Source organism: Lissotriton helveticus, chromosome 1_1, assembly GCF_964261635.1.
Source record: "Lissotriton helveticus chromosome 1_1, aLisHel1.1, whole genome shotgun sequence".
NCBI classification, from domain to species: domain Eukaryota; kingdom Metazoa; phylum Chordata; class Amphibia; order Caudata; family Salamandridae; genus Lissotriton; species Lissotriton helveticus.
Window position 1 is genome coordinate 474,894,262 of NC_136057.1, and position 26,328 is coordinate 474,920,589.

Below are 26,328 nucleotides of genomic sequence, written 5' to 3' on the forward strand. Positions count from 1 at the left end.
TTCAAAGGATGAAGAGCGGCTCCATCGTCTGGACCCAAAACGTGCGCTTTCATTTTATATGGATCGCACACGCCAGTTCCGGGTGGATGACCAACTGTTTGTTGGCTACGTGGGTGAGAAGAAGGGAAGGGCGGTACAGAAACGGACCATCTCTCGGTGGGTCGTCCTGTGCATCAAAGCATGCTATTCTTTGGCTCGGAAGGAGCCTCCTGTTGGGCTGAGGGCCCATTCCACTCGGGCCACGGCGGCTACTACTGCCCTGGGCCGGGGAGTCCCTTTGCAGGACATTTGCCAGGCGGCTACGTGGGCCTCGCTGCACACCTTTGCGAGGCACTACTGCCTGGACAGTCAAGTCCGGAGGGATGGCTTCTTTGGCCGTTCGGTCCTCCAGGACTTTCTGGTGTAGGTTTGTATTGGTTCGCAGACCCACCACCGGGGTTGGTATTGCTGGGGTATCTATTCTAAGGTAAGGAATCTAACACTAACCTGTTTCTTTCAGATGAACAAGTTACTTACCTTCGGTAACGATATATCTGTAAGAAACAGTAGTTAGTATTAGATTCCTTACCGCCCCACCCGTCCTCCCCGTTCTGCGAACTGATACCTAGGGTTAAGGACATCCCTTTCAGGGCCCTAGTTTCAAATGGCACCAGTGTTAGTTCTCACATGGCTCTGCGTGTTCTGGCGCGGAAAAGCTGTGTGCAAAGAACTGACGTCAGCGCGCGGAGGCGGCGTCTATATACTCCAGCGACATCATCACGGCGCACGACGCCGACGACGCGGAGCCGCAGGGGACGCCTGCAGACGACGCCTACCGACGCGCAGGGGTACTGCTACACAAAAGTTTCCGGATCCAGACTGACGCCTGGGGATATTCTAAGGTAAGGAATCTAATACTAACTACTGTTTCTTACAGATATATCGTTACCGAAGGTAAGTAACTTGTTCTTCACTGCAGTGCATGGACAATAGGCACTATATGCAAACAAGGTGCGGTGGTTGGTTTTGTTATCGTGGTAACATGAACTCTTCGTGTAGACTAACCTGCTACAGAATTCTGTGCCATCTTCTGGTCCTGGTTTTCACCCCAGAAGATCCAACTCAACTTTCATCATTTTATAGCAGCTTCACAACCATTGTGAAATCCGTAGACATGACTGCACAAACACAGTTCTTCGTGTGTTCCTGGAATCATTGGTTGTTTGAGAAGTCTCAGTGGACATTTGAACTAAAGGTTTAAGACACCTTCTACAGAACAATGCGTCTGCTGCTTTAGTTATATAATGAATGCATTCACTGCAGAGCAGGCAACTTGGCCTTTCATCCTCCCGAGGTCAATAACCTGAGTACCTTTGATTGAGATGGTTAGCAATGATAATTTATTAAACATTTTCAAGTCACCCTGGGGGTGAATGTGCACTTTACACATACACGCATGTTAGGTTACCTTATACATTTTTATTTTATGTCCTGCGGTTAGGTTACAACCGTCAAGTAATATGCTTTGATGTTATTTATTAATATGGGAAAGCAAGTGTTGAACACTAATACATTTATATTACTTAGCTTGGGGTTATTTGTAGCTGTGTGTGTGTGTGTGTGTGTGTGTGTGCACACGTGCTTGTATGCATATGCGATCACAAAAACTATTCTACTTACAAATTCAAGTGTCATATTACAATTATTTTCAGAATAGCACCTGCATGACAAGGTTGAGGTTTGTTTTCACACCCATGGGTACACAAGTGAACTTAGTTCAATACAACAATGCTTGAATGTGAAAGACCAGTTTTTGTAGCCCCGCAGAACCCTACCAAATACATAGTTGAAGTGGCGTCCGTGCTTTTGAGTTACTAACAGTCCTTAAACTGGGATCCAAGTACACCATGGCGATTGAAACAAACCTATTTTAATATTCTCAATACCACACACAAACTACACTAAGAAAAAGAGGCTTTAACTAGAAAGCGTATTTATTTCATCCAGGGGCACACCGAAAGCACTCGCACATAATAAAATTAAAACAGCACAAATGCATGTTGCTTACAACGAGAATAAAATGAACATTTCTCTCACGGGTAAAAATGTCAACTGAAAAATCCTAAATTCCTAAGACCTACTTCTATGCGCTATGCTGGGATGGCATGGAGTATTTTCTTAGTGAGAATCAGCGCACTGCATACCTGTTTATGGCAAAGCTCTGTAGTTGTCAAAAGTAAGGGAGACCATTTTCCCTGTGAAGGGTTAGCACACAGCGTATCTGCTCCTCTCCCCCTGGACTCAGCGGCTCAGTATCGGCTTTTAGTAAAAAAAAGGGTGATAAGTCCGCATGTCTGGCAGTCAAGCATCCCTGGCAGTATCGCACAACATAATCTGGGGCGAAGGACCTCTTCTGACAAATGGTTGAGTGGCAGCCCTTTTATACTATTTCAAAATGGAGTCAAAACGTATGGTCTTTCCGTCCCTACGGTGAGGATACTCTGCCTGTGCCCTGCCTCTGTAAACATGCCGGTCTCTCAGGGTGTTCACCAGTATCCTCTGCTTTGCTAGAAGAAGGCGCCTCACTAGTATGTATACCCCCCTGAGGCAGTTTGCTAAACATACTGCACATACTGACCTTTGAGCCCCGAGAGGGCACAGATTTCAGCACCTGATACCTGTCATTTTCTGTTAGTGGGCTTAGAGCCCTCTCATTCCTTACCATTGGTGGGCCTCATTGTTACTTTAATTTGCTGCTTTTTAGTGGTCAGCTGGTGAAGACTTTTTCTTCTTTGGGTTTTTGTCACTCCCCTGGTGCATGGACACAATACTTGTTTTTGTATTAAAGCAGTCTACCACGGTGATTCTTTTCAGCTGGCTCCCTCATGTACTACTCCCCCCACCTCTGTGTACCTGCGACCCTCTCTGTATTTCTTGGCCCCATCCACTCGCTCACCTTCCCTCCTTCTGTTGTTACTTGCCCCACAAACCCTCCTTCCATTGTTGTCTGTTATTGCTTGCGTCGTAGCAGTTCTTTCACACCCTTCTGTTGTCTTTGTTACCCTCCTCATATCTGTTCTTTCACTTCCACTGAGTTGGCCCCCATCTTCCCTCCCCACCCAAAAAAGTATGAAGATGCTTCATTTATTCATTTTTTGTTTAATTTGTCATGCTGCACAGCAGCCACATTGCTGCACAACTAAAAACTAAAATGATTAGAAACATTTGGCAAAGTCAAAAGGGTTCTTGTAGGTGTAGATGTTTTACTGCATTAAAAAAATTATGCATTATTAACACTGTGCAGATAGTGATCTACACTTGAAATTCTTGCGTAGACTTATATGATGTTATTGCCTTTGAAACGATTTTGCTCTGACCTGTTAAAGCCAGAAAAAGTGGCTTGTGCTAACTAGACTTCTGGTAGGCCTTGATGCCCCCTTGTTCAAAATGATGTCGCATCGTGTCACATTTCCTGTTATTTCTGCTGCATGTATTCAAGCAAGTTTCTTTTCTTCCAAACTCTCTAGCATGGGCTCAGTAATGCAAATGTCCTTCAGGGTTCTAACAGTATTTTTGTAATTCTCTATGGTTTACTGTTTTGTGATTATTTTGTTCTGACATCTCCTGATGACATTAGTATAGAGTGGGCTGAATCAGAATTCATGTAGCGGGATAGGGTTTAAGTGGGAATGCTGTATGTTACTCTTCATTTCGATGCTCTGATTTGTTGAAATTTTAATTATTTTGCTCACACCATGACTCTCCACTATCATGTTTGTCTATGAGTAGATATGCTATATAAACGCTCATATTTGGGGGTGAGCCAGATGACTTTCTGAGGTTACTAGAGACGGTATTCGAGTTATTACTGATTTTTCTGCTCATTTGGGACTTGCATATTTTTGATTTGCCTGTTATTTTGTAATGCTGAATGCTTTCATGGCAATGACTTCATGCATCTGCATTTTACAAGTTCCTTATTGTAAGTTATTATTTTTGTCTCAAACCTTTCTAAATTTCCTAATCCACACTAGAACTCACTTATTGAGTCTGTACTTCTTTATTTGACTGTGTGTTTGATATGCTAATTTGTACCTATCGTGGGACACATTGCCTCATGAAAATGAATCTGAAAACCGTCCCCGATCCACCCACCATATGGGCATGTTTTTGAGGTATCTTTTGTGGTATACAGGGGGTACCCTATGCCCACCATGGCGAGATTTATGGGCTTAGCCACCGCTCATTCCCTTCTCTTCTTGAGTTAATAAACTAGGATCCTGTATTGAAGAGGGTTTTCTGTCTGATCTTGCCATTTGTATTGAATACCTTATTTAAAATTGTTGCACTGCGCAATAAACATTTCGCTGTTAACATAACCTTGAAATGTAGTGCAATTTAAACACGCTTCTATAAACTTTGCTTTGTAGGAAGCTCACAAAATGGTACGAGAAGCGAATGTTAAACAAGCAACAGCAGAAAAACAGTTGAAGGAAGCACAAGGAAAGGTTTGTTAAAAATCACTAGTTCTTGCATGCTTTTATGTTTTAGTATCACCAACTGTATTGGTCAAAATAAGAATACACAGATAATTAATTATATGGCGTATGGGTGTTCATCAGTGTATTGCTTAATGTATATGAAATGTTTATAATATCTGTACCTCTTTCGCAATCATCACGATTGCGGTTTGGTTGGCTGAGATTAGGAAATGAAAAAGTGGGAAGGCACACTACATAAAACAATTCACCCAGAAAAGATAATTGATCCATCCATCTGCTACGTGCTTAGTCTCTCCTGCAGACCTCTGTTATTTTTTCAAATTCTTTGCTACAAGTAGATGTTCAAGGCTAGTAAGCTGTAGATCACATGCTGTGCAGAGCCTGCCATCTAGTGTTGGGTCCGGATGTTTGCACTTTGTTTTTGTTCGATGAAGTATTTTCCAGTCACGAGGTAGGTGACTCCTCCTTTGGCTGATAGTGCGCATGGGCATTGACTCCATTGTTAGATTGTTTTTTACTTCCATCGGGTTCGGATGTGAATTGCTGTGCTCCGGTTCGGCACTGTTTCTCGGGTTCCCTTCGACGCACATTCCACTACCCTCTACGGTATTGTTTCTCGATCGCGTTTCCCATTCTCTGCGTATCATCTCAAACCAAGAATCTTCGATCGGAATACTTGTGGAGGACTGTTGGGCCTAACCGCACCAGGCTAGCTAGCAGTCAATGGAACAGACTCCATTCAAGCTCTGTCCTGGGTGTAGCACCAAGTTTCTGCGTACCGGCCTGCACAAAACTTGCAATCTCAGTTTGTTCCCGGAACACGACGAGAAAGACTGCGACGCATCCCGATTGTTTCGATCAAAGAAGACGCTTCGTGACCGCCAGGCTCGATGTTACAAGATGCAACACCAAGGCGGCTATGTACCGGTTGTATGATGTTACAACGCGATCTTTTAGATCGCGGTACATCCCAACGCATCTTTTACAGCGCAAGTCGTTACCACGACTTGCGCTGTAGGGTGCTTGACTTAGGAGTAGTAAGATTTACTATTCCAACTCCAGCCTACATACAGTAGGGAAGGTGTTGGAATAGTAAATCTACTATTCCTTAGTTGTAAAAGACGGGTGGTAATGGCAGCGCGGTGTTTTGACCGCGTTGTCATGGATGTTCCCCCTATGTACCGGACCTCTTCGGCGAAGATTCCGACCGTGAAGAAACACACCCTCAAGGAGTCGAGGAAGAGGAACATGTCTCTGTGTCTGTGTCCGAGGCCGACTCCGACATGGAAGAAGAGGAGCAAGTTACACCGGGTCAGCGTCCCATGAGTACAGAAACCCCCTTGCCCCAACAACCAAAATCGAAAAATGTTCCAGTTCTTCCTCTGCCTGCAGGTCAAGGTCGGCACAGAAAAAAAGTTTTGCGCACCCCTCCCATGGGCCTGGTGCCGAAACACAAAGAAAAGCATTCCGGATCGAGTCGGCCCCATGCCGGCACCAAGCCAAAATCCTTGATGCTGAAATCCAAGCACGTCCATGTTCCATCTTTGTCAAAGCCTAAATCTTCAGTGCCAAAGAGTTCGGAGCCGAAACGTTTGACGTCGAAAACTTCAAGTGAATATAAAAAGACTCCGACAAAAGAGCCACTGTCCGATGTTCCTCCTTCGGATCTGAAACAAAAATAACTGGTTATTAACCCAGATACTGGGCATATTTATGCCAAATTACCTGAAAAAAGGAAATTGGCCCATGAGGATGAGCATCACATACCCCTGAAGAAAAGGAATGTGGGTATAAACCCATCACCACCTTATGTACCACCTCCTTCACCTATTTATTCTCAACTACTCATTACACCCACTAATTTACCACCACCGCTATCACCTGACCCATAGGAAGAAGGGGATTGGGATAGGCCACAAGATGTTGACCCATGAGAGGATTATGATACTGATCCACGCACAGACACTGATACTGACTTATATCCGTCCAGGCCATCACCGTGTGATGACAATGTAGGTTACATTGAGCTTCTTAACAGGGCTGCTCATTACCATGGGGTGGAACTACATAAGGAGGCTTTAGAGGAGGACTTCTTGTGTGAGACCTTAAGCTCCACTCAGAAAAGTACACATACATTACCAATGCTTAAGGGGATGCTTAAGCATGCAGATGAGGTTTTCAAGGACCATGTTAGGGCAAGAATCATCACCACCAGGGTTGAGAAAAAATATAAGCCAGCACCTACTGACCCTGTCTACATCAAGGGTCAGATGCCCTTGGACTCTTTTGTGGTCTATAAATAACTCGTAAGAGAGCGAACTCAAAGACCACAGGTGAGGCGCCTCCTCCTGATAAGGAGTCCAAGTTAATTGATGCTCTGGTAAAAGGGTAGCCTCACGGGTAGCTAATCACTGGCACATTGCCAATGCTCAGGCTTTGCTAGCCCGATACGATAGGGCTCATGATGAGCTGAAAAAACGTATGCACTTTCTGCCTGATGAGCACATATCAAAGGCAAATGATCTGATCCAAGAAGGAAAACTTATCACCAATACCTCCATCAAGTGCGCATTAGATGCAGTAGACACAGCAGCACGCGCTGTAAACACCAGCGTATTGCTACACGGACACTCATGGTTGAGAATTTCAGGTTTCAAACCTGAGGTACAGGCCTCCATTCTCAATCAGCCCCTTAATAAGTAACACCTCTTTGGTACAGCAGTTGACACCTCTTTGGAAAAAAATGAAAAAAAGACACTGCGGTCGCAAAGTCCATGGGGGCTTTACAATTACCTACTAATAGGGGTTCCTTTTGCCGCTACTTTTGCAGGGATGGCTCCAAAAATGTTACCACAGAAAATCCCTCCCCCCTCCTACAAGGGCAACAACCAATTACCTCACCAAGAGGATATTTTAGAGGAGGTTTTAGAGGAAAGAATGTTAAGGGAAGAGGTAGAGGCAACTCCACACGCACTCCCCCCACTAACAAACGGTGACTTCCTTCCGCTACCCCCAATCATTCCACTCCTGTTGGGGAACGTCTCTCTCAATTTCTGCTTGCCTGGAACAACATCACCTCAGACAAATGGGTTTTACAAATTATCCAATATGGTTACTGCCTGAAACTTACAGACACTCCCCCAACATTCTTCCAAGATGACATGCAATGTCACAGCAACATCTTACCCTTCTAAAAAAGAAGTTCTCTCTCTTAGAAAAAGGAGCAATAGAGCTTGTCCCAGTAAAACATCAAGGCAACTGGGTATACTCCCTGTACTTCTTAATTCCCAAAACGGACGGCTCTCTCAGGCCTATACTAGACCTCAGAGAACTAAATTTATACATTCAATTGGACCACTTTCACATGGTAACTCTCCAACAAGTTCTTCCGCTCCTTCAAAAAATGACTTTCTGTCCACTCTGGACTTAAAGAACGCCAATGTCGAAATCCCAATACTTCCTGCTCAGCTCAAATACTTAAGGTTCGTAGTAGCAGGACAGCATTACAAGTTCAAGGTGCTCCTATTCGGAGTAACTACTACACGCAGAGTTTTGATCAAGTGTTTAGCAGTAGTCGCAGCTCACCTTCGAAGAAAACACATTCACGTCTTCCCATATCTGGACAACTGGCTCATAAAAGCCGGCTCGCAAAAAAGCTGTCTCTGTCACACTCACAAAACAGTGCAGTTGCTCCACGATCTTGGATTCACATTAAACCTGTCCAAGTCTCATCTACAGCCATCCAACACACAGGCATATCTGGGAACCACAATAGATACACAAAAGGCTTTGGTCTACCCCAGTCCGGCCAGAATCGCAACATGCAGACTCTAATCTGCCAGTTTCAGACTCATCACTCGTTGCCAGCTTGTGTGTACTAGGGATATGGTGTCTTGCATACTAATAGTCCCTTACGCAAGACTTCACATGCGTGCCCTTCAAGAGTGCTTAGCACGTCAGTGGAATCGGGCTCAGGGTCTGTTATCAGATCTAATGTTGGTGGATGGCCGCACCCATCGCTCGCTGCAGTGGTGCAATACGCAACACCTTTCAAAAGGGCAACCCTTCATTTATCCGGAACAGATAGTGCTAACAGCTAACAGCAGACGCATCGCTCACTGATTAGGGAGCTCATCTCCAGACACATACAATTCAGGTCATGTGGAGCCTGCAGCAAAAGCAGCTTCACATAAACCATCTAGAGCTGCTAACGATTTTTCTAGTACTCAAAGCGTTTCAAGTTCATCTAGTAGGCAAAGCTGTCCTGATCCGTACAGACAACATGACAGCAATGTACTACATACAAACACAAGGGGGGATACACTCTCCAGCTGTCACAACTAGCACAGACCATCTGGAAATGGGCCATACATCAAAGAATGTTTCTCCTGGCAGAACACCTTCCAGGAGTAAACAATCAAATTGCATATCTACTCAGTCGTCAAAGACAACAGATCCACGAATGGGAACTCCACCCTCAAGTGCTCCTCCCATTCTTTCAAATGGGGGGCTTTCCAGACATAGATCTGTTCGCCACTAACCTAAACGCAAAATGCCCAAACTTCGTATTCAGAAATCCACACCCATTGTCCAATGGCAATGCACTATGGATGAATTGGTCAGGAATATTTGCCTAAGCTTTTCCGCCTCTCCACTCATTCCATTAGTGGTTCGGAAGCTCAGACAGGCTTCCCTGACATTAATTCTAGTTTGTCCCACATGGGCTCGACAACCCTGGTTCACAACCCTGTTGGAGCGCTCAGTAGTTCCTCACCAAAAACTACACCTCACTCCCAATCTGCATGGAGAAATAAGACATTCAGTTCCCAGCCATCTCAACCTTGCGATCTGGTACCTGAATTCTTAGAGTTTGGTTACCTTAATATTCCGCCAGACTGTATAAATATTATCAAAGAGACTCGACGTCCTACCACAAGAGCATGCTATGCAGCAATGTGGAAGCGATTTGTGATATACTGCAATAACAACTAAATAGATCCACTGGACGCTTCAGCTCAAAACATAATTTGCTATTTACTACATATGCAGCGTTCCAATTAAGCGTACTCTTCCATACGCTTACATCTTGCTGCAGTAGCTGCATACCTACAAAACAAACATCTGTCTCTGCTGCATACCTACAAAACAAACATCTGTCTCTTTTTAGAGTGCCTGTCATCAAAGCCTTTATGGATGGACTAATAAGAATCATTCCTCCAAGACTTCCACCTGGTCCAGTATGGAATCTCAACCATGTCCTCACCAGGCTAATGAGTCCACCCTTTGACCCATTGCATAAATGTAAAATACAATTTCTTACTTGGAAAGTAGCTTTCCTCATAGCTATCACATCACTGAGGAGAGTGGATGAGCTTCAGGCACTAACCATAGAAGACCCATTCTTACAAATACACCAAAATAAAACAAGGTGGTTCTGCGGACCAACCCTAAATTCCTATCAAAGGTAATTTCTGCCTTTTATATCAACCAATCTTTTAAGTTGCCTGTGTTCTTCCCTAAGCCAGATTCTGTGGCAGAACATGCTTTACACACTTTGGATGGAGCTATTCTTTACGATATAGAAAGGACAAAACCTTTCCGCAAAAAGAAACAACTATTTGTCGCTTTTACTCCACCACATAAAGGCAATCCTATATCAAAATCAGGCATTGCAAGGTGGATAGTAAAGTGCATTCAAATATGCTATGCAAAAAGATCTCTAACAATTCATCCTAGAGCGCACTCCACTCGCAAACTAGGGGCTTCTATGGCATTCTTAAGAAATATATCCATAGATGATATCTGCAAAGCATTAACATGGTCTACACCTCACACATTCACAAAACACTATTGTGTAAATGTGTTAGCAAGACAGCAAGCTAGTGTGGGCCAAGCAGTTTTACGTACATTATTTCAGAGCACTGCAACAGCTACAGGTTAGCCACCACTTTGGGAGATAAATGTAAATGTAAATGTAATGGGCATTTATAGAGCGCTACTACCACTCCAAGGAGTATCTTGGCGCTTACACAACCCAGATGGAAGGGTTGGATAGGGGAGAGAAATCCTGATTTTTTAAATACATCCACTACACTAGAGTCCTACACAGGGTGTCAGACATAGAGAAAATCCAAGTTTTCAATGCCTTCCTAAAAGGGGCTTCTTGGGAGAAAGATCGCAAGGAAAGAGGCAATTTGTTCCAGGCCTTGGTTCCTAGTACAAAGATGGATTTGCCACCCTTTGTAGCCAGTTTAAAGCGAGGAACAACAAATAAGTTCTGACTTGCGGATCTTAAGCAACGTACTGGGTAGTATCTCTTAAACCTCCTTTGTAGATAGATCGGACCACGTTGATGGAAGGCCCTAAAGGTAATCAAGAGAAGTTTGAACAGGATTCTCTTTCCTATTGGCAGCCAATGTAAGGTATTTAGGGCTGCGAAGGCTGATGATCTACGAGGCAGACACAGTACGAGGCGGGCAGCCGCGTTTTGGATCATCTGCAATTTATGGAGCACGATTTTATTTGCTCCAACATAAAGTCCATTGCAGTAATCCAGCCTAGAATTTATTAAGGCCACTGCGACTGTTTTCCTCGCCGAAAGAGGGAGGAGATCAAAAAATTTCCTAAGTGCTTTAATAATTTGAAAGCACATACCTGCCACTGCTACAGCCTGGGGTTTGAAGGATAGGCAATTGTCAAATTTTATGCCTAGGTTGCGGACGGATGCAATTGTTTTGGGTGGGGCTTCTGCATCCGATGGCCAGCATACTGTAGGGGAAAAAGGATTATTGATCCCTATGGGCAGGATTTCTGTTTTTCCGGCGTTGCACTTTAGATGGTTGTTATTCATCCATTTGAATGTTGCTGCAAGACAGTTCCTAAGATCTTCCTCGGCACCTGGTTGTTCCTTATCCAGCACCAGAATCAGTTGGGTATCGTCAGCGTATGAAATAGAACTGATCCTGAATGACACGATCAAGTTCATCAGGGGTGCCATATATAGGTTGAAAAGGACAGGGCTCAGACTAGAGCCCTGTGGCACCCCTGAGCTGACGATTTTAGCCTCAGACTGATATGGGCCAAGCACTGTTATTTGGCGTCTGTTAGTAAGGAAGTTCCTACACCAAGCCAACACCTGTCCTCCCACACCTGCGGCAGCCAACCGGTCCAGTAAGATGTTATGGGACACGGTATCGAAGGCTGCCGACAGGTCAAGAAGGATAAGGACCGCCTGTTTTCCCTGATCCATTGCTGTTCTTAAAGTTTCAGCAGAGTATAGTAAAGCTGATTCGGTAGAGTGTTCTGACCGAAAGCCTGACTGATTCGGATGGAGAACGTTATTCTTCTCCAAAAAGTTTGTCAGTTGACTATTGACAAACTTTTCAGTCAGCTTGAATAGAATGGGTAGCAGGGAAATCGGGCGCAGGTTGGAAAGGGTGGTGGGATCGGCCAGGGCCTTTTTTGGGAGTGGCTTGACAGCTGCAAGTTTCCAATTATCAGATATACTTGCTGTTGCTAGAGAAGAATTGATGATACTGTTAATCATAGGATTAACTATCTCTATTAAGTGGTGCAACACCGGAGAAGGGCAGGGATCAAAGGGGGAACCTGATTTGCTGGCTAAAATAGCTTTAGCAGTTTCCTCCAGGGAGACTGGGGCGAACTCGTCAAAGCGGAGGGGGAAAGTAGTGTTCGCTATCTCTTCATCATCCTTTGTGGTGATGGATTCTGATGGAAAGGTATTAGTGATGGTTAGGATTTTGTTATCAAAATAATCAGATATCGCATTACATAGATCTTGCGATGGGGGGATCTCTTGCGATAGAGCTGAAGGATTGATAAAATCCTTAACAATCCTAAAGATAGCTTTTTGTTCTTGGCCTGCTGAAGAAATGGCCTGAAGGTAGTAGGCTTTTTTTGCTAATTTTAGTCCTACGTGATACTTCCGCCTAGCTGCTTTATAGATGTTGCGTGCGGCGGTGTCGTAATTACGACGCCACCTCCGTTCAAGCGTTTTCACTTCGCCTAGCTCAGCCTTAAGAGCTGGTGAAAACCACGGAGCATTTTTTTTCTTATTCCTAGGTTTCATGTTCTCATTGTTAGGTGATGTGAGCAACTTGCCAGCTCCAGCAATCCAATCACAGAAGATTTGGTAATCTGCAATTTAGTCTATGCACAGCATGGGATCTACAGCTCCCATGCCTCGAACGGAAAATGCTATTTACCCAGTATGCATCTGTTCTTGAAATGTAAAGCTGTAGAGTCACATGCGCCCACCCGCCTCCCCGTGTTCCTATAACTGTTGCAGTTACATCTTACTTAGATACATATATACATGGACATCTTTTACTCATCTTACTAACTCCGTTATTACCCTCTGCTGGAAGCAATCTAACAATGGAGTCGATGCCCATGTGCACTTTCACCGAAAGGAGGAGTCACCTACCTTGTTACTGGAAAAGACTTCTTTGAACAAAACCAAAGTGCAAACACCCAGACCCAACACTAGATGGCAGGCTATGCTTAGCAATGGACTCTACAGCTCTACATACCAAGAACTGATGCATACTGGGTAAGTAGCATTTTCCTTTCCAATTATTCAACATTTTACTATTTTATCTGTTCACTGTTCATTCTTTTTTCTTCACGTATAAATATCACACTTGTAGGTTCCATGTTTATCATAAAAATGAATATATGGCACTTCCACACAAGAGGAAGTTGTGCAGGATTGACTCTCAGCAGCTATGCAACCCGTCTCCCTGAGGGGCAAAACTGTGGGGGAAACAATTCACATTCATACATATATCTTCTAGGAAGCAAGAAGAGCATATGGATGGTTTTATTCATGGGAGCAGACCTGGCAGTAATTGTTCTCACTTTGCCAATACTCAATAGTGCGGTCTCATCACAGATGGCCATGCATCCTTCTCTTTTGGCATTAGGTACCAGGTATACCTGACCAGGACCTGAGCATATGACCTTTATTGAAGAAAACCTATAGTGCTCCACAGCCTGTGTGCGACCGGTGCTAGAATCTGCACCTCTTACTGGATTAGGGAGTGGCTCACACTCCTCTTCACTCAAAAAGAAGCAACCAAAGACTGGTGAGCTAACAGATGCCCGTAGGCACACACAGCCGTGTAGAGCCAGACAAAGTGATAAACAAATCAGGAAGTGCAAGTAAGAGAGCCATGGCACAAGGGCATCCATAAAAATACTATGCATAGAGTCCTGCCCCCCAAAAAGAGTTTGTGCAAGCGGGTGACCCAAATCAAAGGCAACCAATTTCTTGGACGCCTAGGCACGTAAGATGCTTAGAATGAATTGCATATTAATGCAAGTATAGACAAGGAAGAGGTACACAATGAGGCTGCAGCCGTGAGCTAGCATTGTGAGCTAAATGGAAGACATTAGAACTTCTGATTATAGCGCTGACAGATTCTAGGTATTGACCTAATGGAGGCAGCCCTCCCTACGCCCCACCCTCAGTCCCATTTTCATTGGTATGCAACTTGGATGTGTATCTCCTGCAGACAGAGCCGAGTACACCAAATTCAAATGAACAAGTTATTTGAGACACAAACCGGAGTAGACCTTACTCCCCCAAAAAGACAGCTATGCTGGGATGGTGACTAAAACAGCAAACCTTCTTTCTAACAAAAATCTCAGGCTAATGTTTGGCTAAAAAATGGGGTCCGACCAGGAGAAATGAATTACCAAACGTCTTACAATACCAAGAACTGACATAAGAAGAGACATAGCGGAGATCCAAAACGACATACTGATTTGGAATCTATGGTTCCACTGCGCCCACCGCCTGGTCGCCCCCACACCCCCCTGCCGCTCCTCCTTACCTGCTGCCAGACGCCGAAGCCGAGCCTACGCCCCAGCCGCCGCAGGGCCACCCCAGCGCCCCAGCCGCCGCAGGGCCGCCAGCCGAGCCCCCAGCTTTTCCCGCCACAGTTTTCCCGCCGTAGCAGCCCCGAACACGCCCCCCCGCCTGCCGATTGGTCCCCGCGCTACCCGCCCCCCAGCGGACCCTCCCTCACCGCTCCCTTCTTATGACGCCCCCAGAGCGACCGCGCAGCGGACGCGCGCAGCGGGAGCACCGATTGAGCGCCGAAGGTGCGCCAAAGGTAAGCCCGTCTACGCCCGTCCGCGCCTGGACCGCGCCCAGCACCAGGACCTCTGGCCCCCGCAGACCCCAGCCCACCCGCCGGACGTACGACGCTGCCACCCTCAACGCACTCAACGCCGGCCGAACCCCTGGATGCTACCGAGCCACCCCGAGACGCACCCACGGACCCTTCATCTGCCAGTCCTGCAAGTTCTCCTGCATCCGGACCTGCGCTGCACCAGCGTCCACCGAGCAGAACACCAGCAGCAACAACCTGAAGTGCATCCTGCTCAACACCCGCTCCGTCCACAGACACGCCGTCGAGCTCTGGAACCTGCTCGACACCACAGACCCAGACGTCGCCTTCCTCACGGAAACCTGGATGAACGCCTCCTCAGCGCCCGACATCGCCATCGCCATCCCGGACGGCTACAAGATCATCCGGAGAGACCGCGTCAACCAGACAGGAGGAGGCATCGCCATCATTCACAGGAACACCATCCGCATCACGACCAACACCGACGACACAATCGCACCCGCGAACACCTGCACTTCCAGATCCACGTCAACCCCAAGACCACCCTCAGAGGCACCCTCATCTACAGACCCCCGGGACCACGCACACAATTCAGCGAAGACATCGCCGACTTCATCAGCCCACACGCCCTCCTCTCCGCCGACTACATCCTCCTCGGGGACCTCAACTTCCACCTGGAGAACAACGACGACCGCAACACCACCACCCTGCTGGAAAACCTCGCAAACCTGGGACTCAAGCAGCTGGTGACCACCGCCACCCACCTCGCCGGACACACACTCGACGCCGTCTTCTCATCCAGCAAAGACATCGCCTTCAGCCACGCCACAGGACTCCACTGGACGGACCACAGCTGCGTCCACTTCACCTTCAGAAGAACGACGATCCACCACCACCAGCAACAGGTTGCCCGAAGAAGCTGGAACAAGATCACAGCCGACCAGCTCGCCGCTTCCCTGAGTCAGCACCCTCCCGCCAGCTCAGCGAACCCCAGCCAGGCCGCCGACAACCTCACGAAGTGGATCAGCAACTGCGCGGACGAACTCGCCCCTCTGAGGACCCCGCCCAGCAGACCCGGCCGCAAGAAAGCCCCATGGTTCACCGACGAACTCAAGAGCTCCAAGAAGAACTGCCGAGCCCTCGAGAAAGTCTGGAAAGGGAACCAACACCGGACAACAGGACCACCCTCAAGCTTGCCACCCGGAAGCACCACCAACTGATCCGCGCCACCAAGAAAACTGCTTTCAAGGACCGGCTGGACAACAACGCACACAACTGCAAGGAACTCTTCAACATCGTGAAAGAGCTCTCCAACCCCAACGCCGGAAACAACGACATCACCCCATCGCAAGACCTCTGCAACTCCCTCGCCTCCTACTTCCACAACAAGATCGCGGACATACACAACAGCTTCAGCATTCAACCATCGCACACAACGACCGCAGCAACGCCGCCCACCACCACCCTCCGCGCCTGGACTCCGATCAGCACCGATGACACCATCCGCATGATGAACTCCATCCACTCCGGATCTCCAACCGACCCCTGCCCTCACCACGTCTTCAACAAGGCCGACACCGTCATCGCACCCCACCTGCGGGACATCATCAACACCTCCTTCGACACCGCCACCTTCCCGGAGAGCTGGAAGCACGCCGAACTCAGCGCTCTACTAAAGAAACCAACAGCGGACCCCACCGAACTCAAAAATTACCGCCCCATCTCGCTCCTCCCGTTTCCAGCCAAAGTCATCGAGAAGACCGTCAACAAACAGCTGGCCGCCTTCCTCGAGACGAATGGATCCCTCGACCCCTCACAGTCTGGCTTCCGAGCCAACCACAGCACCGAGACCGCCCTCATCGCTGCCACCGATGACATCCGAGCCCTGATGGACAACGGAGAAACAGCGGCCCTCATCCTCCTAGACCTCTCCGCGGCATTCGACACCGTCTGCCACCGCACCCTAGTGCAGCGCCTCAGCAACGTCGGAATTCAGGAGAAGGCACTGGAATGGATCGTCTCCTTCCTCGACGGAAGAACACAGAGAGTCCGTCTACCACCGTACAAGTCCGAGGCCACCGAAGTCATCTGCGGCGTCCCTCAAGGATCCTCGCTGAGCCCCACCCTCTTCAACGTCTACATGAGCCCCCTCGCGCCCATCGCACGCCAACACAACCTGAACATCATCTCCTACGCCGATGACACCCAGCTGATCCTCTCCCTGACCAACGACCCCGCCGCTGCCAGAGCCAACCTTCACGAAGGGATGAAAGATGTAGCCGAGTGGATGACGACCAGCCGCCTGAAACTGAACTCAGACAAGACGGAAGTCCTCATCCTGGGCTCCTCGCCCTCCGCCTGGGACGACTCCTGGTGGCCCCCCGCCCTGGGCACCGCACCCACACCGACAGACCACGCACGCAACCTGGGCTTCATCCTGGACTCCTCCCTCTCCATGACCAGACAAGTCAACGCCGTCTCCTCGTCATGCTTCAACATCCTGCACATGCTACGGAAGATCTTCCGGTGGATCCCCATCGAGACCAGGAAGACGGTCACCCAGGCCCTCGTCACCAGCCGACTGGACTACGGCAACACCCTCTACGCCGGAACCACCGCCAAGCTCCAGAAGAGACTCCAGCGGATCCAGAACGCCTCAGCCAGACTCATCCTCGACATCCCCCGACGCAGCCACATCTCCGGACATCTGAGAGACCTGCACTGGCTCCCCGTCAACAAAAGGATCACCTTCCGTCTCCTCACCCACGCACACAAAGCCCTACACGATCAAGGCCCGAGCTACCTCAACAACCGCATCAACTTCTACGCTCCCTAACGCCACCTCCGATCAGCCAGCCACGCCCTCGCCGCCGTCCCCCGCATCCGAAGAACGACAACAGGAGGAAGGTCCTTCTCCCACCTGGCCGCCAAGACCTGGAACTCCCTCCCGACCGACCTGCGCCTGACCCAAAACCACCTCTCCTTCAGGAAGAAGCTCAAGACCTGGCTGTTCGAGCAGTAGTGGCACCCCCCCCCCCCCCCAAGCGCCTTGAGACCCTCCGGGTAGGTAGTGCGCTCTATAAATGTCCTTGATTGATTGATTGATTGGTCAAAAAGGTGCAACTGCAGCCGAATTACACCACCTAGTAACTACCACCATCTTTCATCTTGAATCACAAACCAAATGGCTGCTGGCAAAAGGTGAGGAACTTGAAAACGGGTCCCGAAGAGAGAATATTTGCATCAGGACATGAGAGAGGGAACAGAAATCTGCAATATGGTTAAACGCACAGTGAAACTCTTTTATGGAACGACCCTGACTTTCAAGTGGAGATCAAAAGAACACACAGTGACGGGGAAACGAGTAACAAATTGTGACATCTCAAGAGATGGTATCTAGCTTTCAAGCTACCCCCTTTTAATAGAGTATTATGACCCACGCACCCTCCCTAAAAATAATCTGTTACTTCAGTAGTGAGTTCTCCTTTTACCAACACTTGATGGCAGCAACACTGCAAAGAAGATGCAAGTGCAGAGGCGTTACACAAAACAGCAACAGCAAAATGAGGGGTGAACAGGGGATAGCATGCGCTGGGAAAGAAAAATAAGTACAATCACAATATTTAGTAAGCTCCAAGGATCAGATTCTGGTCACCCCACCAGAATCAAAACCTGCGACACCGAGGGGCCACAGTTAACCAATACAAACATGCACAAGATCCTGAGCTGGAAAAAGTTCAAATGAGTTCGAGATATCAAGTCCCAATATTTTAGGTGCTCCTCATTTTATTCTTCATGAAAAGATTTTTCTTTCATTCAATTGATAGAGTCCAATCTTCATATATTAACAAGAGAAAAACCACAACCACCGCCAACACGTGTTTCGTCTAGGTCGTTAAGACCACTAGACTTCGTCAGGGCAAAATTTATCAATTGCAAGCTTCCAATGGGTAAGCGTGGGCGTATTTGTTCAGGCAGAAAAATTATTAAGTTTCCAAATGTGAAGCGTCTAGCACAAGGCAATTATCCCGGGTAAAGGACAGTCAGTCCTGAAGTCATAAACACGTATCCATCCAATCCGAAGCTCCCAATAGATCCTCCGAGTACGGGGTCCAAGTTGAGGAAACAGTACGGCGTGACTCGCGAAGGAACGTACTGTTTCCTCAACTTGGACCCCGTACTCGGAGGATCTATTGGGAGCTTCGGATTGGATGGATACGTGTTTATGACTTCAGGACTGACTGTCCTTTACCCGGGATAATTGCCTTGTGCTAGACGCTTCACATTTGGAAACTTAATAATTTTTCTGCCTGAACAAATACGCCCACGCTTACCCATTGGAAGCTTGCAATTGATAAATTTTGCCCTGACGAAGTCTAGTGGTCTTAACGACCTAGACGAAACACGTGTTGGCGGTGGTTGTGGTTTTTCTCTTGTTAATATATGAAGATTGGACTCTATCAATTGAATGAAAGAAAAATCTTTTCATGAAGAATAAAATGAGGAGCACCTAAAATATTGGGACTTGATATCTCGAACTCATTTGAACTTTTTCCAGCTCAGGATCTTGTGCATGTTTGTATTGCGTTACACAAAACCTTTATAAGAGACCTATTGAATAATGATGGATAATGCTGGAAGACCTAAAAATCAAGCGAAAAGGAAAATTGTATCATGTTGACTAAAGAAGGGAAGGAACTCTGGGGCTTACTGGTCAACGACCAGGTGGGATCTGAACTGAACGATCATCCACTAGCATGACGCAACTGCAGGTCCATTGTAAAAGTAGCAAATCCACTGCACAACCGAAGAGTCAAGCCTACAAGAACAAGATAAGTGCCTTCCAGGGACTTGTAAGAATCCTTGGCGTTATTAGACTTCTCAGTGGGAGTAAGGGTAGAGGTAGAGGTTAAGCTGCTATGCTTAAATAACTCTCAACTATTGAATCTAAGAGAGAACACAGGAAGAGGGAAGGGTTTGAGATCCAGAAAAGCGTATTTGAAATAATACAGGTATATGGCAGGAGCTATCCAAAATTCCATCTCTGCTGGAGTTTAAATAAGAACAGGTTCAGGCTAAAACAGTCATCAAAAGACATCTAGCAAGTAGAGCACTGGAGATAAAAGAAAGTTCCACAGGAACAGTGAACTTTTTACACTCGAAAGGGAGGTGAAGGATACGTTTGACAATTCACATGTGGTGTAATCTAAACCAGAATGTAAAGAAATTCTATTACAACTATTCCTGCAAACTGCCTAGACCAGAAGGCAGGGGTCAGGAGTTTAGAATAGGGTAGCTGACGGGTGCAGCTACCCCCTAGCGCTCAGTCCATTGAATTGTACCTAATTGTACCCAAAGAGTGCTGAGCCTGTGCACTCCCACACTACCTTCCTGAGAAGACTGACTGCTCGCCATCACTACCACTGGGAGTCAAGTGCTGAAGGGATTGTACATGGCCCAGTTTTCTGAGTGTTACTAGATCAGACACTGGAACATCGAAGGCACAGGACCTCAAGCCCTAGAGTTGAGGCCATGTAGCCTCGACTTCGCCCGCAGTCCCCTGAACAGAGTCTGACAGTATCCTTAATATGAGCATTCATTTGCTAGGGATTTCTAGAGCAAAATGGGTGCCTTCATTCGGATGAATTGTTAGACTCCGATGTCAACAAAAAAAAAGATTTATGTAAAGATGTTGTCCCAGCTACTTGCTCCTTCTATTTAGCAAACTATTCTAGATCCTATTATTGTGTGCATGACCCTCTGCTGGATAAGAAAGGTTAATTGCCTGTACAGTAGCCATAAGGGTATTCTGTCAGTTATAAGATAAATAATTTGTGTTAGACAAACATTCTGGTGAATTATTATGATATTTTGAAAAATGCTATAAAAAAATAATGTTTTGGTTTCTGTTTTTAAAAGATTGATGTACTTCAAGCTGAAGTTGCTGCATTGAAAACTCTGGTATTGTCCACATCACCAACATCACCTACAAAAGATAATCAACCAGGTGTAAAGTTGCCGTTTAAAAAAGGCCATGTGAGGAATAAAAGTACCAGCAGCGCTATGGTTGGGTCGCAACAGGAACTCAGTGTCATGCAGCCAATTGTGAAGGACAGTAAAGAGGTAAGACATGTTTACGGAGAGCCATAGGGTTCTCTATAATGTGCTGAATGGAGAATTACAGGAAACACCACTTCACCAAATGAGGTTTCAATTTGGAGGAGGGAAAAGTTAGCATATACATAGGTAAAGAATATCAATAGCAACAGAAAGTAGAATAGTATTTTCTACAGGCAGTAGTACATAGGAAGAAATAGTATTGTCATCTGTATGAGTATTTTAAATGTTTTCTTTGTTTAAAGAAAAATAGTAAGTGGTGAACAGGGGAGAGAAGTAGTAAGATGGATTAGATAACCACATCAGAGAGATATTTGTGTAGTGCATATGAGAGGTGATTGATTAAAGTCAGTCGAGTCATTAAATGCCATCCAGGAAGGGAATTTAGAAAACGGTCATCTAAAGACAGATTGCCTAAGAGGAGGTTGCAGTGCATAAATGGGGTTTGTAGATATTTCTGACATTAACTTAGCAGTATATGGTCAATAGATATATGATGAACGTGAATTCTGGTGAGAAAGGAAGGATTTTACTTTTTAAAAAGTTAGGATGATGTCTTTTTAGTAAGAGTTGGTGGGATTGGGAAGAATGGTGGGATTAGTCGGCCAAGCAGCTACAAACTCCCTACTGTAGAAACAGATTACTAAAACCTATAGTACTCAAAGTTTGTCATCAAAGTTTCATAATCAAAACATAGAAAACAGCCATTAACATGTTTGTTGCTTCGAAAGTTCTGCGCCAGTGCTGAACGTTTGAAGAAACGGGTGCGGCCGCGTCGGCCAACAGACGTGCGCAGCACTGGCAAGGTAGTGCTTGCGACGACCGTTGGCCGACGGCAGCACTAAAGGGGTTAAAAATGTGACATAAAACCAATAATAGTTAATCGAAATGAGTAAAAACCAACAATTCTAACATAAACATCAATAAAACACTGGTGAATATTGTTGGAATTTACTCAAAAGAATTGATATATGTGATCTCAGTGCACATATAATCTTCAGAGCTAAGCAGACCGCTACTATTGTTTTTAGGTACATTTTGGATGACTGTTTATGTCGTGATGATGAAATCATTTTTGATTTGTCAATAAACTTTGAACCTCTAGTACTCTTGCAGCTTCTCCTCTTATTCTTGAGCATACTTGAGACCTATTTGGTTCCTTTTCTAATCAAACCAATCAACCTGACAATATAAGGCTTGCCCTAACATCAGTCATATTATAACTGATTATTTCACTCAAAAACATGGGACACCAGATGGCAATAAAGAATATAAGATACATTGTAAAGAAATACAAAAGGAGATGCTCACGAGAAGGTGGTTGCTTGTTAAGAGAGACAGCATTACTAGTCACGTGGAGATCTGTAGCCTTAATCCTTCCTAAGCCACCTCTCAGTCCAATCACTCTTTTGTCTAGTCTTCGTATCATCCAACCTACTGTCCTTCCCATTCTCCAGAATCACATGCCAGGTTTGTTTTTTGTTCCATATTCGCATCCTCTGGCATTTTACCTTAATGTTGCAATACTATTGGCAGCTATTATTTGGAGGATAGAGAGTCTACTATTTTGCAGAAATGTCACCAATTAGTGCAAGTGCCACATCCAACATTGCACCATTTCGCATCCATCCTTGGGTCAATGGCATTGTGCACCCTCCTGAAACCCAATGCATATCTTCACATAAGACCAGTTCAACAGTGGTTTGGAAGATCAGTGGTCTCAGCAGAAAGAGAGTTGAGAAGACAAATTGACATCAGTGCAGGCCAAAGAATCTGTCAAGTGGTTGTGGAAGAGAGCCAATCTGTGCAAAGGTGTTCCTATCGACCAAGACCTGTCAGCCCAGACCATTCTGGCAGTTTCTTCCACGATGGGATTGAGAGCCCGTCTGCAGGATCTTGCTGTTCACTGATTTTGGTCAGAAAAACAACTCATTTCCCACATTAATATTCTGGAACTTAAGCCGTTCGTCTGGGACTGAAAGCGTTTCTACCACACTTAATAACAGAATTTTAACATAGACCGACGGCATGACCACAGTGCGCTACCTGAACAAACAGGGCGGCACTAGATCCCGAACTGTATCCCTGGATGCGCAAGCGGCTGGTGAGGAAATTGATACACGCAGTCCATCTACCAAGCCTTCTGAATTATCAAAGAGACCTTTTAAGCAAGTACTTCATTGACAATTATGATTGGAAGGTTAGTGATTGTCTTGCAATACATGTTTCAAAACTGTATTTACCCCCAAAGAGGCCTGTTTGACACCAGTCAAAACACAAAATACCAGAACTATGCATTATTTTCCAATGCTCTTTTGACCAGTTGGCCTAACAAATTGCTGTACAACTTTCCTCCGATCCTCTTGATCCCATCACTTTTAATCAAGCCAAAAGCAAATATGTTTTGCACCAGCATGGCAGAGGCAGTTGTGATTTCCAGAGCTACTTCACCTCTCCGAGAGGCTCCACAGGAAACTGGTCTCATTTAATATAGACTTCTAATTGTACATCCAAACTGTATGAAAATTCTAAAAGAGGCTTAATGGCCCTTCACCAGAAACTTTGATGCATTCAAATGGATGAGATTTGTAATAAAGTGCCTAAACAACAATGCACCTGTTGGGAAAATATAATCTTTCCTGTAGGAAAGGGAGTAATATTTGGGGTGGATAAGTGTCCACCTCAATGGATAAGGCCACCACCTGCTAGATGTCACACAAATTAAATACAATGAACCTGTACTCAATCCTTGTTTATGTGACACGAAGCAGTCTGGCTTAATTTTTTTTTTCTGATTTATATAGCACAAGCTCGAACCGAAGGTATTGGAGCTCTTTTCCTGAGCACCAGTAACGTTACAGATGGATACATATATTTTTTGTAGGCATGGGGAGATTACCCGATTTACCCAGAATCACATGATGTTAGGTCGAGACTCGAACCTGGTTTCACAGTTCCAAAGGTGGCAACTCTGATCGTTATGCCACCACCCCTTCCTTAATAAAAAGGCAATTTGTATATTATTTAAGCAGTGCATATATAGTAGAAAGTGACACAAAATACAGTATAATTCCTCATATAATTTTAAATTAAAGAGAAACATTTTGAGTAAAATTAGACCAAAAAGACTAAAATCAAATAAGGGTAGTAAACCAGACATATTAATTTGAAAAGAATTAAGTGAAAATGGTGCCAAAAAGCACAAAGTGGATTAGTCCTTGTGAAAGTCTGGAAGTCAAACAGATTGGAAACGTTTCTAGCTCCCAACTCAGAAAGTGGCATTGTCAGCTTTTGAGGAGAAAAACCCTCCCTGAATGGGTTGACGCTGAAATTGTAGCTGCCACTCTTGTACTGAAGGCTGGCATCTTGAAACGGATTGGTCCCACTGAAGGCTTGGAGATTTCTCACTGCAAAATGTTTAAGTTCCAACACAGAATGGGATATGGTTGTTTTTTCAGAGGTGCTTGGAGCCTTGACCTGGATTCAGTCTGATGCTGTGGAACTGTCAGTCGGATATTTTTTCCTGCATGTCCCCCTCAAGCTCTGGAGAAAAAGTTTTTTAAAGTTTTCAGACTTTAATCTGGTGCCCAAAAGCCTACATGGGTACACTTCTTATGCCTCAGGCCCTCACAGGACGGTACGTAGAGGCTCACAATGTGTATGCAGAGACCAACAGCAAAGCCCAGTCCGGGTCCAATTACCACAGGGTACTTCCAGGAAAAAGTCCTCTTACAGTCTGCTGTGGACCGGTGGCCACACAGTCAGACAATTGACCCTTAGAAGCCACTTCTTTGTCCTGGGTACAAGAAGGAGCAGCTCCAGTCCTTGAGGGCTCCTCTCAGGTCACAGCCTGCAAGTGCAGTCCACTTCTGATCTTCTGCAGGTGCAGAAAGCCTTCTGAGTTGGTGCCTCGAGGTGACACATTTATGCCTAGCAATGGCTAGTTGGTGGGTGTGACTCGTGGGCTCTCCCTAACCAGTGGGGTCACCCTATCTGCTTTTTCAGTTTTTGTTTATCCTACTTTGAACAATCCCACCGTGCCCCTCACCCTTAAAATTCAAGATGGGGAAGCACTTTTCCTCTTGCGCAGAGCCTATGTGCCCACCCAGAGGTGTGGCCAGAGTAATGAGCAGTCCTCTCCTCTGTTGTCCCTCAAAACCAGTCTTGGGGCTTATTTTCCACCCACAGGGTTTAGTGTCCCTCAGACAATGGTGACAAAGTCTCAGGCTTTCTCCTTTGCGTGTGACAAGTCAGGCCTGTTTGAAAATAATTGGGTTCCTGGGCCCATCCCAAATGGTCTTCCTGCCAGTGAAAGAAATCTCCTCCCCACTTTTAGGCCATTGAGCAGTTTTCGCACCTCTTTCATCCCTAATTCTGGCCAAGTACAGGGTTGACAGTTGCTGGAGAGCTGATGCAAATGAGCATCCAGCAGCTTCAGGCAGGAGAAAGCGAACTTTCCCTATATATATTTAATACAATATGAACTTTGCCATTAGATTGGATTTTTATTAAATATTATTTATTATTGATTACATTTTTATTAAATATAAATGGAGTCTGTAGCTGCTACAGGTCAAAGTTCTATACTTTACTACGTGCCTGTTACAGCTTGATCAGTGACAATGTTCCTGATGGAACAGGCCATTTTTAATGTCACACATGCCCCACTCTTAAATATTATGCACCCTATGCAAGATGCATGTAGTGGTGAATTATTTATTATTTTAAAACTGTTTTCCTACCAGCCAGAATTGTGGTTTTGGCATGCCTGTGCAGTTAGGTTCAAGCTGCTGCAGTTCGACTACACGTGGTAGGCCTGAAGCTATGTTTTGAGTGCCACAGTAGTGGATGAGGCTGTAGGTGCTTCAGTTCACAATTGGCAATTGACTCTCCATTCCTTGTGTGTATTTCTACACAGTACTATGGGCTTATAGCAAAGCTAAATATAGCAATCAGGTTTTAAGCCAATTTCAACATTTTATAAGTCGGAGCACATACACTGGTTACTGGATAATGGTATCCCAGTGTTAGGGCTCAAGTGTACTAGCAGGTGAGTCAAAAACTAAATAAAAAAACAGGTTTGACCACCCAAAAAGGGGTCACTTCACAACAACTCCTTATCACTGCATCTGGCTCAATCGAGGCGTCAGTATTCTTAAATTAAAGTCTGACCCAACGCCATTATGGCATACAGGAAAGTCAGTCCCAAAGGTCTTTCTTTACAGCTTTTGTAATAAAACAAAATCTGGAAGGCTTGAAAAAGATGTTTCATCCAACAAGGCATCCTCAAACACAAAGAAAGCTAAAACCGTTTCTATTAAAAACGAATGGTGTGCTCATTGCAGTCACTTCTGCAAGAATAGATAGCTAATTTCCAGGTATTTTGTCAGTAAACCCTGTCTTGGACTGTAATAGAATAGGCTTGAGAACACACCCTCCTTTTCTATCTACAGTTCCATATAAACCAGATAATCTTGTTACCTGTGTTTTTTTGTTTTATTACTTCCCCTTCGCCAGCAGAGAGATCTCTTCACTCTATTCAAAGTTAGGAAAGTCCTTAGATATTATTTAGA

General features: G+C 45.6%; 1 protein-coding gene across 3 annotated transcripts in view; it reads left to right on the plus strand.

Moving 5' to 3' along the window:
- Positions 1 to 26,328, plus strand: part of RAB3IP (RAB3A interacting protein) — a 266,787-nt gene that overhangs the window by 171,273 nt on the left and 69,186 nt on the right. For all 3 annotated transcript variants that reach the window (XM_078673902.1, XM_078673904.1, XM_078673903.1), the window contains exons 5-6: positions 4,410 to 4,487; positions 20,558 to 20,761. In XM_078673902.1, the coding sequence (XP_078530028.1) occupies positions 4,410 to 4,487; positions 20,558 to 20,761 (282 nt within the window). The remainder of the gene's footprint in view (positions 1 to 4,409; positions 4,488 to 20,557; positions 20,762 to 26,328) is intronic.